The 17816-nt window shown below is 39.0% G+C and overlaps 2 protein-coding genes across 2 annotated transcripts; one reads left to right on the top strand and one right to left on the bottom strand.

The window, feature by feature from the left end:
* The first annotated feature begins 996 nt into the window (after nucleotides 1-996).
* LOC137264896 (uncharacterized) lies at nucleotides 997-2031 on the top strand. The gene has a single exon (XM_067800255.1). It carries the CDS (start codon nucleotides 997-999, stop codon nucleotides 2029-2031), a length of 1035 nt encoding a protein of 344 aa, XP_067656356.1.
* Nucleotides 2032-3560: 1529 nt separating this feature from the next.
* Nucleotides 3561-16519, bottom strand: LOC137265476 (nucleotide exchange factor SIL1-like). Its single transcript, XM_067800881.1, has 10 exons — nucleotides 16245-16519; nucleotides 15489-15677; nucleotides 14720-14824; nucleotides 13652-13768; nucleotides 12984-13084; nucleotides 12304-12492; nucleotides 10907-11028; nucleotides 10065-10332; nucleotides 9045-9112; nucleotides 3561-6978 (listed from the first exon to the last, which is right to left on the bottom strand). The coding sequence occupies exons 2-10, from the start codon at nucleotides 15640-15642 to the stop codon at nucleotides 6690-6692; spliced, it is 1413 nt and encodes a 470-aa protein (XP_067656982.1). The 5' UTR covers nucleotides 15643-15677; nucleotides 16245-16519; the 3' UTR covers nucleotides 3561-6689.
* Nucleotides 16520-17816: the final 1297 nt, after the last annotated feature.

Below are 17816 nucleotides of genomic sequence, written 5' to 3'. Positions count from 1 at the left end.
ACCGGTGAAGGCCCGGGGTAGAATAGTCCTTCAGCAACCCATGCTTGCCATAAAAGGTGACTATCCTTGTCGTAAGAGGCGACTAACGGGATCGGGTGGTCAGGCTCACTGCCTTGGTTGACAATTGCGCAGATCAATTCTGTTGCTGTTGATTACTGGATTGTCTGGTGCAGACTCGATTATTTACAGATCGCCACCATATATCTGGAGTATTGTTGCGTGCAGCGTAAAACTAAACTCACTCACTCATCTACACAATACAACCACCCAACCACGACACACAGTTTAGTGACACAGTAACATTACATATAGAGTCAGACCGGTGAAGGCCAGGATATGATATATCTATGTACTTCTGTAACTCCTTCAAGACGATCGGGGGGCGGTGGGGTAGCCTAGTGGTTAAAGCGTTCGCTCGTCACGCCGAAGACCCGGGTTCGATTCCCCACATGGGTACAATGTGTGAGGCCCATTTTCTGGTGTCCCCCGCCGTGATATTGCTGGAATATTGCTAAAAGCGGCGTAAAACCAAACTCACTCACTCACTTAAGACGATCGGCACTTATTTGTGGATACAATTTAAGAACATTCTACGCCGCTTTAAGCAATATTCCACCAATATGAGAACAGGGGACGCCAGAAATGGGCTTCACACACTCAGACCGTGTTGGGAGTCGAACCCAGGTCTTCGGCCTGAAGATCTAACGCTTTAATTACTGGGTTCCCTTACCGCTCCAGTAGGGACAAAGACAAGCAGGTAAAATGTAAACAGTTACTATGAAACACTAATTCTACATTTCAGACAGATCACTGTCCTGTAAGACCGCACGTAATATGTTCTCACGAAAGATATACTGCAGTCTACAACACCTGAGAAGTATCAGGCCACTTGTACCTTTCACAACATACAACACTCAAGGGAAGGGCTATGTACCCTATGGTCAAACAGGGTGTGGAAATTATGGAAAAACGCTGAGCCTTCAGACAGTCCAGTTAATGAACCCTGTGAAGGACAAGCTACTGAAACTGGTGCCAGAAATTCCCTTCAAAGAGCATGTGTTCAACATTGGTGACTACGGGACAGGAGATGGAGCCACTTCAATGACGTTCCTGAAGGACTTGTTGGATATTCTGAAGGCACGCCATGGTTCTGAAAGGCAGTTCCAAGTTATCTATGAAGACCAGTCTTTAAACGACTTCAATTCTTTATTCAGACGCCTTTCTGGCATTATCCCAGATCCTCCATCTTACCTTTTGAGGATGGACAATGTATTCGCTCTTGCAACAGGTGTAGACTTCTATAAACAGTGTGTACCGTCCAACTCAATGCATTTCATCATGTGTATGCTCGCTGCCCATTGGCTGTCCAGGACACCGGTTCCGTATAAGGAATCACTGTATATCTACCCTGACAGTTCTGCAGACGAAATAAAGGCCCTTCGTGACCAGAGTCTTTCAGACTGGGAGACGTTCTTGCTGATGAGAGGTAGAGAACTAAGAAGGGGTGGAATACTGGCTGTCTCCCTGTCGTGTGAAACAAGCGGTCGAATCTCTTTTACCTTGCAGAACCTTGTGTTTCTAATGACAGACCTGTGGCGGGAATACAGAGACACGGGAAAGATAACCAATAAGGAATTCATCGACACCAATATAGCATACTGTCATTACAATATGAGGGATCTGAAGGCACCTTTTGATAATGGCACATCTGCAGTTAGGGAATCGGGCCTACGCCTGGTTTCATCTGACGTGGTCATCAACAATGACGTCTTCTACTCCGCCTGGAAGGAGAAGAGGGACCTGGAAGGTGTTGATGACAGAGATGGATTCGCAAGAGCGTATGTGGCCGCCCACAGGAACTGGAGCAACAGCATCTTCATGGACGGCCTCTCCGACGATCGTTCACGAGAGGAGAGATTGGAAATCGTGAATGATTTATATGGCGACATTCAGGAACGAATTGCAAGCATGAATCCAGACGTCTTCAGAGATGACCTCTGCATCAACTACCTCATCATTATTAAGGAATAGGATCGATGGCATTGGTTCTAGATGCATCCTCCTTCAACAAACTTCTGAACTACAATTGTCAAAAGCAAATAATTCCTCTAAAATTGAAAAGGAGCCCCCGTGAGATGGGAGAATCAGAACAATGTAGACTTGGTTCATTTCGGGTGTTAACATTGCAGAACGGTGGGGAATTTGATGCGGTTCGGAGCTGTTAGACATACTTCTGTTTTAGGTTAACACCAGTTTAACTATCAAGATCACGCTGATGAGATTCTTGAGAGGCATATGGTAGTCTGTATTCTAATATACGACAAAATGTTATGGATGTCAGCTCCTTTATGTTTACACGTTTGTGGTCTATTCCTTGCCCCTTCGTCAGGTGGATGTCGAACTCGTCCACCTGACAAAAGGGCAAGGAATAGCCTAGAAACGTTGTGTAAACAATAAAGAAGAAGTTGACATCCATAACATTTTGTCGTATATAAGATCACGCTGGTCACTAATGCGTGTCCGGCCTGTGTCGGCCCCATATCGAACTGTGTTATAACACTTTGAATTTGATATGGCACATACATTGTATTTTTTATAACATGCGAAATGCATTAAAGGTTTAAACGTGTTTTGTACTTTGTTTTCACTTTAGGCCTTGTTTGGAAACCTGACCACGTGATGCTTGGTGAATATTACTATCATAAAAGTTATTGCTATAAGCACACGTTCCAGGAGACCTGTCGGTTTGACATTATATACATTTCTTACCAATATGTCGTAGTTTGTGGTTTATGGCTGCACTCAGCAATATTCCAGCTATATGGCTGCGATCTGTGAAAAAAAATCAAGTCTGGGCCACACAATCGAGTGATTCGCCACCCTTCACATGATTTGGGAGCATAATGTTTTGAGGATACCAACTGAACTTCGTTGTTACATAAGAAATGCACATAGGTGTTTGCTGTGTACTTGGGTAAATGGGTATAATCAGTTTTTTTACACTCAAGAAAATTTTCAGATTTCTCTACCAATGGCAAAGCTACGTGTATGTAGACATCATATTTTCACATGGCATGATGAAATATCCAGGTAAAACACAGAAATAGGATCAAATTGGATCAGTCACCATAGCATCCAGGCATCATAAAAAAAACTACACTGCTCGGATATTTTGTTACAGTCAGATAAGGGATACCATGAATATTTTTAAATAACGGCATGTGGTGGGCATCCTGCCTCCTCACTTTTTAGGGTGAAGATATTCTGCTAATGTGGACAGGAGCCCACTCCATTTGTTAGTCACGGTCGAGGGGGCGGGTGCAGACCAATTTGCTGCTTGGTTTCGTAATTAGACCGTTGGTGAGAAACATTATTCGTTCCGCATTAGTGCCCCTTTAACTGGTAATGTGTGAAGCACTTGAAAGAAGAGTGGCTTTTTAATCAGTTAAGCCACATTTAAGTAGGCTTGGAGTTTTGAAACCCAGATGCACCCAGACTATGATCCTTGGTTTCACAAACACCATACAACTGCTCACCGATTTCAAACTGAACAAACCACATCTTTACAATAATTTATTCACTCAAATATTTACAACTCACATGTGCATAAATGATCATATCTAAACAGCATACTGTCACACAAAGCTTATCTGCTCTCACATAAACATAAGAAGGCTCATCTAAATTAATATAAACAAAACATCAGCCGTTAAAAAATCCCATCGCCCGATGCCCGAGATAAGTCAGTTTTCATTTTGAGCAATCAGATAATGGCATCTTACTTGTCCGTGGACCACTAGATAATTTCCACCTATGGTTTCACACTGCAAATAAACTTGGATTTCATTTCATATCTGCTCATAATGTAGCTATTACATTTCGCAATAATAGTAATTTAGAGCTATCGTTCTTTGAAATTTGTCACTCTAAACAGTCCAGAAACACTAACATCAAACATTGTGTCATAAAGTCAGGCCAAGTGGAAAATTAGTCAGGACAAGTTACTTTCTTGAAGTCACTTGCCCTGTGGCAAGTTGGTTTTAAAAAATATTTGAACCCCTACAACATGGTTTATCAACTTGAATTACATTATATTCTTCACACAAGACAGAATCTCGCAAGTATTCAATCAATGCATGATTTGTTCCTGCAAAGTCATTTGACCTATTGACTAATCCTTTCATAAATTTTACCAAATGACTGATCATTTCATGAATTTTACCAAATGACTGATCCTTTCATGAATATGACCAAATAGTTCATCCTTTCATGACTTTGAGCAAATGACTGATCCTTTCATGACTTTGACCAAATGACTGATCCTTTCAGTAATTTGACCAAATGACTAAAATCGTTTGGTCAGCTGACTCGTTTGAGAAATTGACTGCAACATATATACTTCATAAACTGTGTTAAAGTCTTGAAGAATCAGGTGTTCTTTAACAGTGTTTGAGTAGCATGTATCTATAATATTTCCTTGCTCTTGAAAAAGAACTCAACAATTAGATGTAAAGAATATATATGATTATAAGAACTGATGTACACAGTTTAATTTTTGTACTTAAACAATACCATATGGAGAAAGAACTGGGTAACCTTAAATGGTCAAACTATGAACATCAATGAAAACAGGATCAAAATTTGACATAACTATTAAATACCAATAGTTGAAACAGTTATGAAAAATTTCAGTTTAACAAAGGAATGTCAACCAATCAGTCAATCCATGTGAATTCAAGAGTTCGGTTTAACATTATCAAATGTTAATAAATAGCAAGGTCATTGCAAGAGTCAAAGTAGCTGTACATGAACAGACAGTGGACGGAATGTGATTTTTGGAATGTGAAACATCAGATGTAAGATAAAAGCTAAGAAACTGATTGTCCTTACATGACACTCATCTTTAAAACCAATCACATTGAATATTATCATCTCAAACTGGCTTTCACAAGAGACACTGACAGTGTGAGATGAAGCAATATCTAAAAAAACCCCACTGCTACAAAGAAGTTATATCACAGTGCATTGCAGGTAATTTTGATGTCGTTTGTTTTTATGACGTCATACACAAGTGACATCACTAACATCTTTGCCCTGTAAGTGGCCCTCTGTATTTTACACTGAAGACTGTAAAAACATAAATAGTTGGTAGAAGGTTTTTGGATGATAAGTAAAATAATACCTCCTGTTTTCTGACAAAGTATCCAAACACTCATGCATGAAAAGGAAGATGGTTTGGTTTGGTTGTTGTTTAAAGCCACACTCAGCAATATTCCAGTAGTCTGATAATACTCGAGTCTGGACCAGATACTCCAGTGATCGACATGATGAACATTGATCTACACAACTGTGATACGATGACATGTGTCAACCAAGTCAGCAACTATGACCGTCCGACCCTGTCAGCCACCTCTTTCAACAAGCATAGGCTACTGAAGATCAGCATCTTTACTCTTACTTTGAAAGCATGGAGGCAAGAATTTGTTGATGGCAGTTTCTTTATATTGAGAAAAGACCTCATATAGAAATGTTTTAACTTACATGATCTCATGCTGAAAATTCCATTTCAAAAGGATTCTTTGTTGAGAGTCCATTTTTCTCCTTAGATTCTGGAGACAATCCCCAGTAGAGACAATATGTATTCAAATAATACTGATCCAGTTGGGTTATATCACTCCATTTGGTTTATACCACTCCAGCTGGTTTATACCACTTCAGTTGGTTTATACCACTCTTCTTTTCTTATAGTAGCACCCATAGTATTCACATTCATAACAAACCAAAAACCTCTCTGGATGAACAGCATCATCGTCAAAAGTAAAAATCGATAGAACCTGAGATCGGTCATTTACATGCTAACAGAATGAGAGCATAGGTTTTTAATGAAAATGTAGAGAAAATCTGACATGAACTGTGACATGAAACATTGAAATATCAAAACAGTGTCCAAATACAGTGATGAATTTTAAGTACATTTTTCACTTTTTAAGCAGCTTAAATCATGCGAACAGTCATACTCATATGTTTGTGACATAAACCCATCCTCACTCACAAACAAATCCAGGGACATGCCTGTTAAGTGTACAGATCAAAGTTTGTCCATGACTTGAACTTTTGACATGGTCAAAACAAAGTTCAATCAGTCTGCTTAAGTAGTCGTCATAATCTTCAATAACCTCCTTGTGTAACAACTCTAAGAACTGCACATTCAAAGTTTTTCACTGACTTGAACATTTGACAACATGGTCAAAACAAGCTCAGCCAGTTCAGTTAAGAAGTCATCTCCACTTTCAGTAGACGCCCAGTGTTAAAGAACCAAACACATAAAGCTCATCCCTGATTGCACCATTGACATCATGGAGGTAACAAGCTAAACCAGTGCAGAAAAGTAATCTTGTTCATCTTCCAAGTTTTCTGTGTGTTCAATCACAAACAATCACACATCCAAAGTTTTTCCCTGACTTGAACATTTGACAACATGGTAAAAACTAGCTCAACCAGTTCGGTTAAGAAGTCATCTGTATCGTCAATATACACCCCCGTGTTAAATCTATGAAGAACCAAACACATAAAGCTTGTCCCTGATTGCACCATTGTCAACATGGAGGTAACAAGCTAAACCAGTGCAGAAAAGTTTTCTTGATCATCTTTCAAGTCGTCTGTGTGTTTAATCTCAAAGAATCACACATTCAAAGCTCATCCCTCCTTTGAACCGTTGACAACATGGTGGTAACCAGCTGAGCCAGTCCAGTAAAATAATCATCACCTTCTTCCTTCTCATCAAGAGCCAGAGCCTCATACTCACTCTTCAGAGACTCCAGGCTGGTGACAGCAGAGGTGAAGGTCGGCCGACACTCGGACACAAGGGTTGTCATGGCATTGAGCACCTTCTCCCTGGCATCATGGTCAGGGGTGGACAGTAGCTGAGGTACCAGCTCACACCAGCCGCTCTCTCTCATGGAGGACTTGAGGTTGAATCTGAAAGGTGACAACAGTTTTTGTAAGGGATTGGCCAGGAGAAAGTAGAGATCTGGATGGCTGAGTTTTTGAAAACACATTTTTCCAGTACATCAAAACATTGTTATATATTAATGTAGTATGGCAGGAATGTTGATGGGTGTGGGATTTGGCAACAAATTCACATTTTTTGGATCAAATTGAATGCATGACAAGTGCTGCCATAGCACGACATGCTGACAATCTTCAAGAACACTAGGTGTCAGCACTGGTTTTCTGCAATTAATTTACAGTGGAATCTGTCTAGTACAGACTTGTCAGGGACTGACTCATTTGTCCGGACTCTGAAGCAGTCCGGAACAGACAATCTCTGTGATAATCCAGCTGCACCAATTTAGCAAAACAAAGTATGTTCATATATCCTATTTCTGTCAACATACATTTCTTTTCGAACGTGAGCAGACTCAATATGATATGATGTCTGTTCACCTCTGTTTTAAATCCAAAACAGTAACTGCCAGTGGTCTTGTTGCAGATGTGTCAAGAGTAATGGAGATGTGTATTCTACTGACTGTTATTTTAGTCAGCTAAGAACAGATTACAAAGAATTGTTCTCATAGCAAATTGATTGTTGGGACTGTTATTTTACCCCGTATATTGAGAGAGTCTGGGTTTTTAAGCAACCTTTAATGATAGATTACTACTTTGGCTAATATGTCCACAGGGATAATGTTAATAGATTACCATTGATTACTGATTATCCTCTGGCTTTGACCTCGGTCAAGTCATGTCTTTCTGAATTTTTTAGAAAAAAATCATCCAATCCCCAAATTCAGGCACCTCCAGATCATGAGATTATTTGCTGGTTTTACACCACACTCAGCACCATTCCAGGTATATAATGGCTGTAAATAATTAAGTCTCAACTACACAATACATAGATTGAACCCATGATACGCAAATGGATCACCATGCATCAAGTAGTCTCCTCTTACAACATGGGTTGCTGTAGATTATAACATGGGTTGCTGTAGATTACAACATGGGTTGCTGTAGATTATAACATGGGTTGCTGTAGATTACAACATGGGTTGCTGTAGATTACAACATGGGTTGCTGTAGATTACAACATGGGTTGCTGTAGATGACAGCATGGGTTGCTGTAGATTACAACATGGGTTGCTGTAGATTACAACATGGGTTGCTGTAGATTACAACATGGGTTGCTGTAGATTATGACCAGGATCCTATGGTCTCACCCCAGTCTCGGTGAGTATGTGTTGGACTACAGGATTAAGTGACGTTGATGACGCTTATCCACTTGGCTACCCAAAGGCTCATCAAAAACATTAAATGTTTCTCAGCAAATTGTTCTTCAGCAAGCCATGCTTGATGTAAAGAGGGGTTTGTGTGGTTCACACTTGACCATTTACAGATGCTGTACTAAGTTTTGACCTTGCCAAACAGGATGTCCATCACCTTCCCTAATTGAGTACTGTTTCACCTGACCACATCAAAGGTGTAGATAACAAAAGCTTCATGTAATAAGTAGGGCTTTACACCACTTTTAGCAACATCCTAGAACAGTGGACACAAGAAATCTGCTCCAGACATAGTACTCATGTGAGGAATTGAACCTGGACCTTACCATGCTGAGGGAACGTTTATCCACTTGGCTACCCCACCACCCTAAGGCTGCATAGAAAAAATTACCGGTAAATGTTTCTCGGCCACAAAAGTGACGAGGGGGGTAGGACTTTTTCTTTCAAGTTTTGACGGAAAAAAGGTGACAAATGAGGAGCACTTTTTTATTTTTTTCTCTCCGATATACAGCTTGGGAAGTTTAGAATGTGTTAAAGAGTTGTAGATTCTGTCACACTTGATCTCACAGACACTCATTCTCATAGTAGACAAATGGATGATCGAGATGCATCCACGTCAAAATGATTTTTTTAAAAGGCAATAACAAACTGTTATGTGCAAAAATAAAAGTGACTCACCAATGCCCGAGAAACATTTCACTTTTTTTACTTAGCCTAATGTGTTTGAGATACTGTACTCAAGATGTGATACTGAGAAGTACTCACTGTCTGTACTGCTTCAGTCTCTCCACATCAACACTGTTGTCCTCGTCTGTATGCTTCTCACTTAATTCCTGAAACATACACAACATCTTTAGAATCAGTCTTTTCTCCAATACCATAACTACCCCTGAAGATCTGAGGAAGAACTGCTCTTCAGCAATCATTGCTTGATGTAAGAGGGGCTTGTGTGGTTCACACTTGACCATTTACAGATGTTGTCTGTAAAAAATCAAGTTTGCACGGTAATCAAGTGATCAACAGTATGAACATTGATTGATGCAGTTGGGATACAATGACATGCGTCAACCAAGTCAGAAAGCCTGACCACCAGATCCTGCTAGTTGCATCTTACGACAATGACACGACAGTGAGGCTGACCACACAACAACCACTGGTTGCAATTCTAATTTTCACAAGTTTATCTTGGCAATATTGCACTGTAAAATCATACTGTCTGACCCACTAGAAATATCACAAGCAGTCAGAATATTCAAAATATTTAATGGTTAAATTATCAAGTGTGTGACAATATGACAACAGCATGCTGAACAACATTCAGTTAAAATGACAGCACCAAAGTCAACTATATAACCGCCATCTTTACATAAATTTTGTCATGTCTTAGGATGCTCTCACAACAAGCAAGAGGTATCAGGAATCTCCTGTTTTGGGCTCACCATGAGGTACGAGCATAGGATGCCTGGGTCCTATTCTGACTCAAATGTCCAAAAGGGAAAGGCATGTGATGGTTTGGAAGTGATCCACCTAGAAGTCTCACTGACAGGAAGCACGAGTTATTGAGGATCTACTCTGACTAGAAATATACAAAGTGATTAAACATAGGCAATTGGAGACCTTGACCTTGTAAGCAATGCATGCTGGGAATGTCATCTGCCATGACAAGAAGGGACAAATTATGGGATGATCAGAGATATTGGGATAGGAGTGAGTTTGGTTTTACATCGCTTTTAGACAGGCATGGAAATACCACCAAAGATCACTCAACATGGAAGAGTTTCTCACCTTCTCCACCAACAGGTCACTGAGAAATGTTAAAGCCTTTATCTGGAGCTTTTGAGCATCCGTGCTGGAATCATCAAAGAGCCTCTTTAGTGCAGCAAGTCCTCCAAGTTCCAAGAACTTCTTCTGGGCATATGGGAAGTGTCTGGCAAGTGATGACAATGCAAACAGCGTCTTCTTCTGCAGTGATGTTGATGACGTTGTGGACAACATCTTGATCAGTTGATGCATTGCGCCGTGCTCGATAGCAGATATTTGAACTTTGGGGTTACTGAGGAAAAATGATATTATCATAACAAGGTTTTGTAATACATGCACACAATATTTTGTTTAGCTTGTGTCGAGGAAAAGAGTTGTCTTGAACAGAAGTTCAGGAATAACATAGCTTTGTTATGCAGGCTATGGATGTTCAACATGACTAACAGCATATCCTGATTCATTAAGACATGCAACTCTGCACAGGGTGATGTGGCTTAGATGATTGGACCAGCTGTCTGCCCCTTACTTCAAGAAACTTTATGTACCAGTCAGATAAGTAAGCCCAGCTGAGTTGATTTGTTGTTTTACACTTCACTATAATAATCCCAGCTGTAAATAATCCAGTCTGGACCAGACAGTTCAGAGATCAATAGCATGAACATCAATCTACAAAACTGAGATACAATGACTTATGTCAACTAAGTTAGAGAGTCTAAACCACCCGAACCCATTAGTTGCCAAGCATGAGCTGACGATGACCTCTTCTGGAACTTATCTTCACAGATAGCAGAATGGGTAACTTGATGCTTGTTTATTGTCTTGGGATGAAGACAACTAAGACAGGATGGCTTTGTGTTGACAGTTACCTCTGTAGTGCTGAGCCAAGAACTAGGGTTGCCTCTTCCTGTATCTTTGGACTGGTGTCATTAAGACTTGTCACAAGCAGTGACATACCTCCCATGGAGCTGAACAGCTGGGCATTGTCAATCTGGAGAACAAACAATACATTGTTCCTGAGGATGTCAGTGAAAGGGCACAGTCACTAGAATTCCACTGCTATGATGACGGTGTGTACATGCATCACACACATGAACCTGAACTTGGCAAAGTCAGTGAATGAAGTAATATATGCTGAGACACCAACCCTAACTTTGTCCAGTTAGTATTTTGGCCAAATGTTGAGGTAAAAATTAGTATTTTGGGGCTAAAATTAGTATGAACCTTACCAGACTTTTTACGTTTCATAAATTATATAGAGATATTCTAAGAATTTGTTTTTAACATTGTTCTCCACTAAATCAGTAGTAAGTATCCACATATAGCTTAATGCTGAATAAAATCTGGTTCAAATTTATTGTGTATGGTATGTATGCTGTTTGATAATTTAATTCAGTGTATTTTCGTATTCTTATATTTGCCAACTACCCAACTTGGTCTAACTAAACAATGAATATCACAGTTATCCTCATGAGGTCAGTTTGATCCAAACATGTACTCCAATAAACCTGTAATACTAGCTTGTGGTGTTTGAATTTGTGATATAATTTGAGTTGCTGGCTAAGGATCATAATCATTACAATTGAATGATCACAATAGTCATATGTCTCGGATCATACACTGCACTATTCAAGGATCACAATTAGCACAAATCAGGGATTATAATCAGCACAATTCAATAATCATAATTGGCATTCAATCAGGGATCATAATCATCAAAATTCAATAATCATAATCATCATACAATCAGGGATCATAATCATCACAATTCAATAATCATTGTCACACAATCAAGGATCATAATCATCATGCAATCACGGATTATAATCATCACATAATCAGGGATCATAATCATCACACAATCTGGGATCATAATCATCACACAATCAGGGATCATAATCATCACACAATCTGGGATCATAATCACCACAATTCAATAATCACCACACAATCAGGGATCATACACTGGACAAAAATAGTTAGGAATATAATACGTAAATTTTAAAGTTATGAACAATGATCTATTTATTTATTGATACACTGATGAGATATCAATCATAAAAATACCAATATCCCTAATCTATTTTGTCCAGTGTATATATGATCATAATCATGATAATCGTCACAGAATCAGGGATCATAATCATCACAATTCAATAATCATTATTGTCACACAATCAGGGATCATAAAGCACACTGTACTGGATTTTACAGTATTATTAGTACAGCTAATAATTAAACTAAACTGTTGGCAATATGGTCCTACCTTATGTAGATGGTATTCAAGTTCTGTGAGGACGTTGAACTTGGCATCAGTATCAGAACTGACCTTCTTGAAGAGTTCCAGCAGATCTCGGATAATCTCACCGTCAGTCTTCATGGCAATGTTCATTTCTTCAAAATCCTTCTTCAAATCATTGTATGACTTGAACTTTTTCTTAACCTCTGCTGCTGACTGAAAGCATATTTAGCAATATTAAAGTAGTGATGAGTGGAAGCACATAGGGCATTTGATTGATCAAAGTTGCGATGTAAAAGGGACTCATTCAAATCTTCATGTCCTACTTATGATCATATGGTTGAGAGGTCACTTTGTACACGAAAATAATACATGCAAACATAAGCATGCACAACAAAACATAATTTTTTTCATGAAAAAGAAATGAAATTAATAAATTTGAAATCTTGTAAAACATGCTCAGTTCCTAGGTATCTGTCAGTTTCACTAGTTTCAAAGTTTCCCACAATGTGTCCATGTGGGGAATCAAACCTCATTAAGAAGATATAAATCATAGTATTTACACCTGTAATCAAAGGAAACCAAAATACCCAGAGAATCACTGATATATAATTTAAAGCCTTTTGACTAGTAAACTGTATACACAAAAGTGTGAGTTTGAATTAAATTATTCATCTCTATAATATGTGGAGTTCTGCAAACAGCACCTTGGAATCCTGGCCACTAGTACCAGTATGTGACTTGAAGTCTTTCAGCGCCTTCTTCAGCTCATCTCGGGTAAATGACTTCTTGTCTGTGTTGACCATGCCTGAAGATGGCATAAAAGTCAGAGAGATATATTTGAAAACATTGTGGCTGACCATCTCCCCTTACCATGTTTACAAAGCGACTTTAGTGCTACAGTTCTCATAAGCGTCTGTTAAACCATATAGGAGTGGTGACTGTCATAGACTTATGACTGGCTGATGAAACTGGACCCTGGCTACTTACACTGCTCAACCTCGCCACTATGAGTACACTCAACTCTCAATGTTATCACCACCACTAGTCACGGTTCACCACAGACTGAAGCAGAACTGGCTTTTGATTATCACAATATGATCATAGTAACACTAAATACCATCAGAACTAAAATTGCTCGTTGTCTTTTCTTGGAATATTTGTATTTCCTTCCACAATTTTGTAATGTGTTTAATGAGGACGTAAATGGAAAGGGTCTATGCGTTTCATGCTTGTTGACACCTCATTTAAGGGAGATAATTTGACAAACATGAGAGTTGCCTCCCTTTGACCATGCCCTTTGTCCTACACGCCAAAGATATTAATTACAAAGACAGATACAACACATACAATGGCAGAAACCCAAATCCCTCACCTTGATGAGAACCAGCTTGCCAGAACTTGTTTCCACTGTCATCATCATTGAGTTTGGCTTCTGTCACACCTTTTTCTAAGTTCATCCTCACGTGGAGTCCTTTTGGTATGGCCTGACCTGGATGATGAGGAGGAGAAAGTTATTCCACTTGGTGCCTTTGTATAGATACAATACTTCAGTGTTAAATGTAACCTCTATGAATATGTAGCAATATATAGAAACTAAACTTGACAGTCTTTCATCATGGCGATCAATGCTTTATGACTTGATACCAACTAAGTCATAGTTATATAACATGGATAGTCAAGGCACAGTGTACTGTCATATTAATACTGAGTGTAAGGCGGGGTAACATAGCAACAAGTACTATCTCTTCAATGTCTTTAAGTATGACACATCCAAAAGAGATCTAGGACTGACTGAGTTTGCTCTTAACAATATTCCAGCAATATCACGCCAGAGGACACCAGAAATGGCCGTCACACACTGTACGCATGTGGATAATCGAACCAGAGTCTTCAGCATAATGAGTTAACGCTTAAACCACAAGGCTGCCACAGCACCCCAGAGATCATGGAGGCTGTCTATAACATTATGAACAAAAGTGATGGCTTATAATGACAACAGATGTCCTCATACACGCTCAAGTATGTTATGAACATGTTGACAATGTGACCACAAGTTGAAGAGCATGGTGAGTATTTATGCCTGCCATACTGATTGGTGACATTTTTGAAACTGGAAAAATGGTAAGACTTTTAAGATTTAATGTGAGGCAAAACTCTACCTAAAATATATGCCTAAGATTAAGCAATGGTTTGGCCCATGCACATGCTATGAGTATGCACTTCAAGTTAAGTAAACTCTGTCTACAATGAGCATGCCCATGATGAACTGATATAACAAACTGCTTTGATTTGTGGACCCGCTGAGGATTCAACCAGGTAACAAAATGTTGTTCAATTCATATGAAAATGAACTGTACACTGGAAGTTGAAAATTCACAGTTTCGTATTATATTAACAGTATGACCCATCAGCAATTGAGCTGAGTGTAGTTAAATGCTACCTTTTTTGACTGTCTGCCATTCTCTAGTGGGATAGAAGACATCATATTCTTCTACTTTCTTGCTTCCTTTGTCTTCTCCATTCTCCTCTATGGATATTACTCCATCTGAAAACATATAACAGCATTGGAATGTTAATCTCCAACAAAAATTTAAATGGTAAAGCAAAGTACAAACTAATGATGCAATTTCTTAATGTAGAGAAGCAGCCAGAATCAATCTGCTTCAGGTTCACAGATTCTTGCAACTCGTTGAAAATAAATGGGAAGCCACTGCAGTGATATTCCTGTAATATTGCTAAAAGCGGCACAAAACCATACTCACTCATTCACAAAAAGTAAACGTTATGTTCATCAAGTTTTCAACCTGAGTGACATATACTGACACACTTCTTGTAACAGCAGCACTTTATTTGGCTAAGTTAAAGACGTGAGATCAGTATTTGAAATCATCAAACATTCAGGTTTGATAAAGGGTGTTATGAATGTTATGCATTACTTTGGTCCTCAGCAAGACTATGGTCTACGGAAAACTTAATAGCATGACTATAAAACATCTGTTTGCTGTATAATAAAAACATTCAGCAGCATTTCATCTATATGGTGGTAGCCTGTAAATCAATCGTATCTAGCCTGACAATCCAGTGAAAACAGTATGAGCATCAAACTATGCAACTGGACGATTATAAAAGGCTTCTCGACGATCAATTACAGACACTTGCTGTCAGTCTGATCAGTTATTACCTATAATCACTGACAAAAGCAATAATACCATTATCGTCCTCATCTGCCTCAACAATGGTCAGTGCCCCCTCTTTGCCTGGGGGGACCTCACTGTGCACACACAAGCTGTAGAAGGCACATCCCAGGAACAGCATCAGCACCATCAAGTTGACTACCTTGATGCTCTGCAGCAACATTGTCATTGTGGATGTTGCCTAGTGTGATATCGACGATGTTGCTGCAAATACAAAGCAAAATGATGGCTGATGACTTTCATGCTTCGTAACAGAGAGTTAAGAAAAAAAACATGTAAATATGCTGAAAAAGTAAGTTGTCACCATGACAATATTGCGAGCTGTTGTATTGCAAATATCAAATAAGGACCAAAGACAATGTTACGATACATCACCCTGACACAGCATTCAGGTCCAATAATTTGCCCGGCTGTTAACTAACTAAACTTGTTGCTGGTGTTGACTCTAAATAACAATTAACATACTAATTGTAGCCTACATACTAATTTATCAGCCAATTTAAGAATGTTAAAACCTAACTGACAACTTTGAGAAGGAAATTATATTAGAACATCACAAATATAAACAATCATCATGGTACATGTTTGCTATATTCCTGTTTCTGCAGACCGAAACTTTAGGCTAAATGTCATTAAATGGCAATGAGTAGAATTCTGAGACAAACATTTTTTCGGCAACAGGTGCTTACGCTGAACATTAAATTTCCGAAACAGAACTAGAATGCCGCGATGGCCCTAACTTGATAAACGACCACGTGAAAAGGTACTTACATCAAGAAGCCAATACAATAGCAAGGTAACGGTTGTTCAACTTGTTTTTTAAACTCACAAGGGTTGGAGCAATGTTTGAAATGTTCACAGAGAATCACTTTGCTCGTCGTCTACAATGTACATGTCAGTGTCGGGGTAAAATAGTTTGTCTGTTACGTGGAGTTATCATATCTGGTTTTGGTATTGAACGTAGAGCGTTTGCATCAGATTTACCACGAGTTCGACTTGGCGGATCCACGTCTCGCCACGTCAGCCATTAATATTTTGGGAAAATTGAAAACTGTACTGGCTTGATAAAACGGACCACGAAATAGTTCTTGGATACGACAATAGCATAACTTGTATTGTGCAAATAATCATTTAAGTGTACAGATAAACATACTTGTATTGTCATTTGCCGTGAATCGTAAGAATTTAAAGAGAAATATTCGAATGAAGCGATAATTGGGATGCTCTATTTCGTTAAATTTGTGTTTGACGCCTTTTATATTTTGACACCTTGAACTATCTTTAGCAATAGGAAAGCACCATATCTATTTTTAGAAACCGAGCCCGTTGATATTATATAATGTTCGCTGATCTCCCCAACATGTTTCTTATGGCACATATGTATTTAGCTGTCAGGTTACATTACATTTAGTGTTCGAAATAACCACCTACTAGGTAAAACTTCCCCGCTATAGTACAAATAGATTGATGGTGGCCCGCGGTTTGCTAGTGTAAATCTTCAGTCTTTGAATTGAAATATCTTCGTCCAGTAGAACAAATTATGACTGAAATGAAGAACCGGGGAATAATCGTAATTTCCACTGCAATGAATAAATACTGGTACAAGTCTATGTTATCAAACATTATATATTAGTCCATAAACGTTTTTTTTTTTTTTTTTTTTTTTTTTTGTTGTTGTTGTTGTTGTTGTTGTTTTTATTTAAAAAGCGCGGAAAATATCGACCTTCGATATGACCACTCACAACCACTCTTCCCATAATCTCAATAGTATTCATCATCTTGTGCGAACAAAGACAAGGGGGTTTTTAATGTCTTTTATGGTACACCAACTTCGAAATGCCACTGGGGTCGGTGGGATGCTTAAAGAGTTTGCCCGTCAGACCGAATATCCGGGTTCGATTCCCCACATGGGTACAACATATGAAGCCCATTGCTAGTGCCCCACGCGGTGCTGGTGGAATATTGCTAAAAGCTAAATGGCACTCAAAGAAAGTATGCAAAACAATAACGCAGCAGTTAGTGTAGACTAACAAATAGTCTCTGAAATGAACATCTTTTCCAGACAAATGATATAATGACAAGCAGCCTTGAGCTGTTGCCACATTTTCTAGACTTGCTTGGACGTTCTTGGATATACTCTTCAGGGTCTGTATGGCATACAACAGCCAGTGCTGTCACAACCACTTCCTGTCAGACTATCAGTCATGATATGGCTTATTTCCTTAAAATACCGACTTTACTTACGTATGTAACAGGGGTGCATAACTTTTTGTAAAAGGTACTTCCCACAGGGCAAGTAACTTTAAGAACATAACTTGTCCTGACTAAATTTCCACTTGCCCT

The sequence above is a fragment of the Haliotis asinina genome, chromosome 15, assembly GCF_037392515.1.
Source record: "Haliotis asinina isolate JCU_RB_2024 chromosome 15, JCU_Hal_asi_v2, whole genome shotgun sequence".
NCBI lineage: Eukaryota > Metazoa > Mollusca > Gastropoda > Lepetellida > Haliotidae > Haliotis > Haliotis asinina.
The sequence above is the reverse complement of the archived record's forward strand: the minus strand, read 5'-3'. Positions and strand labels throughout refer to the sequence as shown.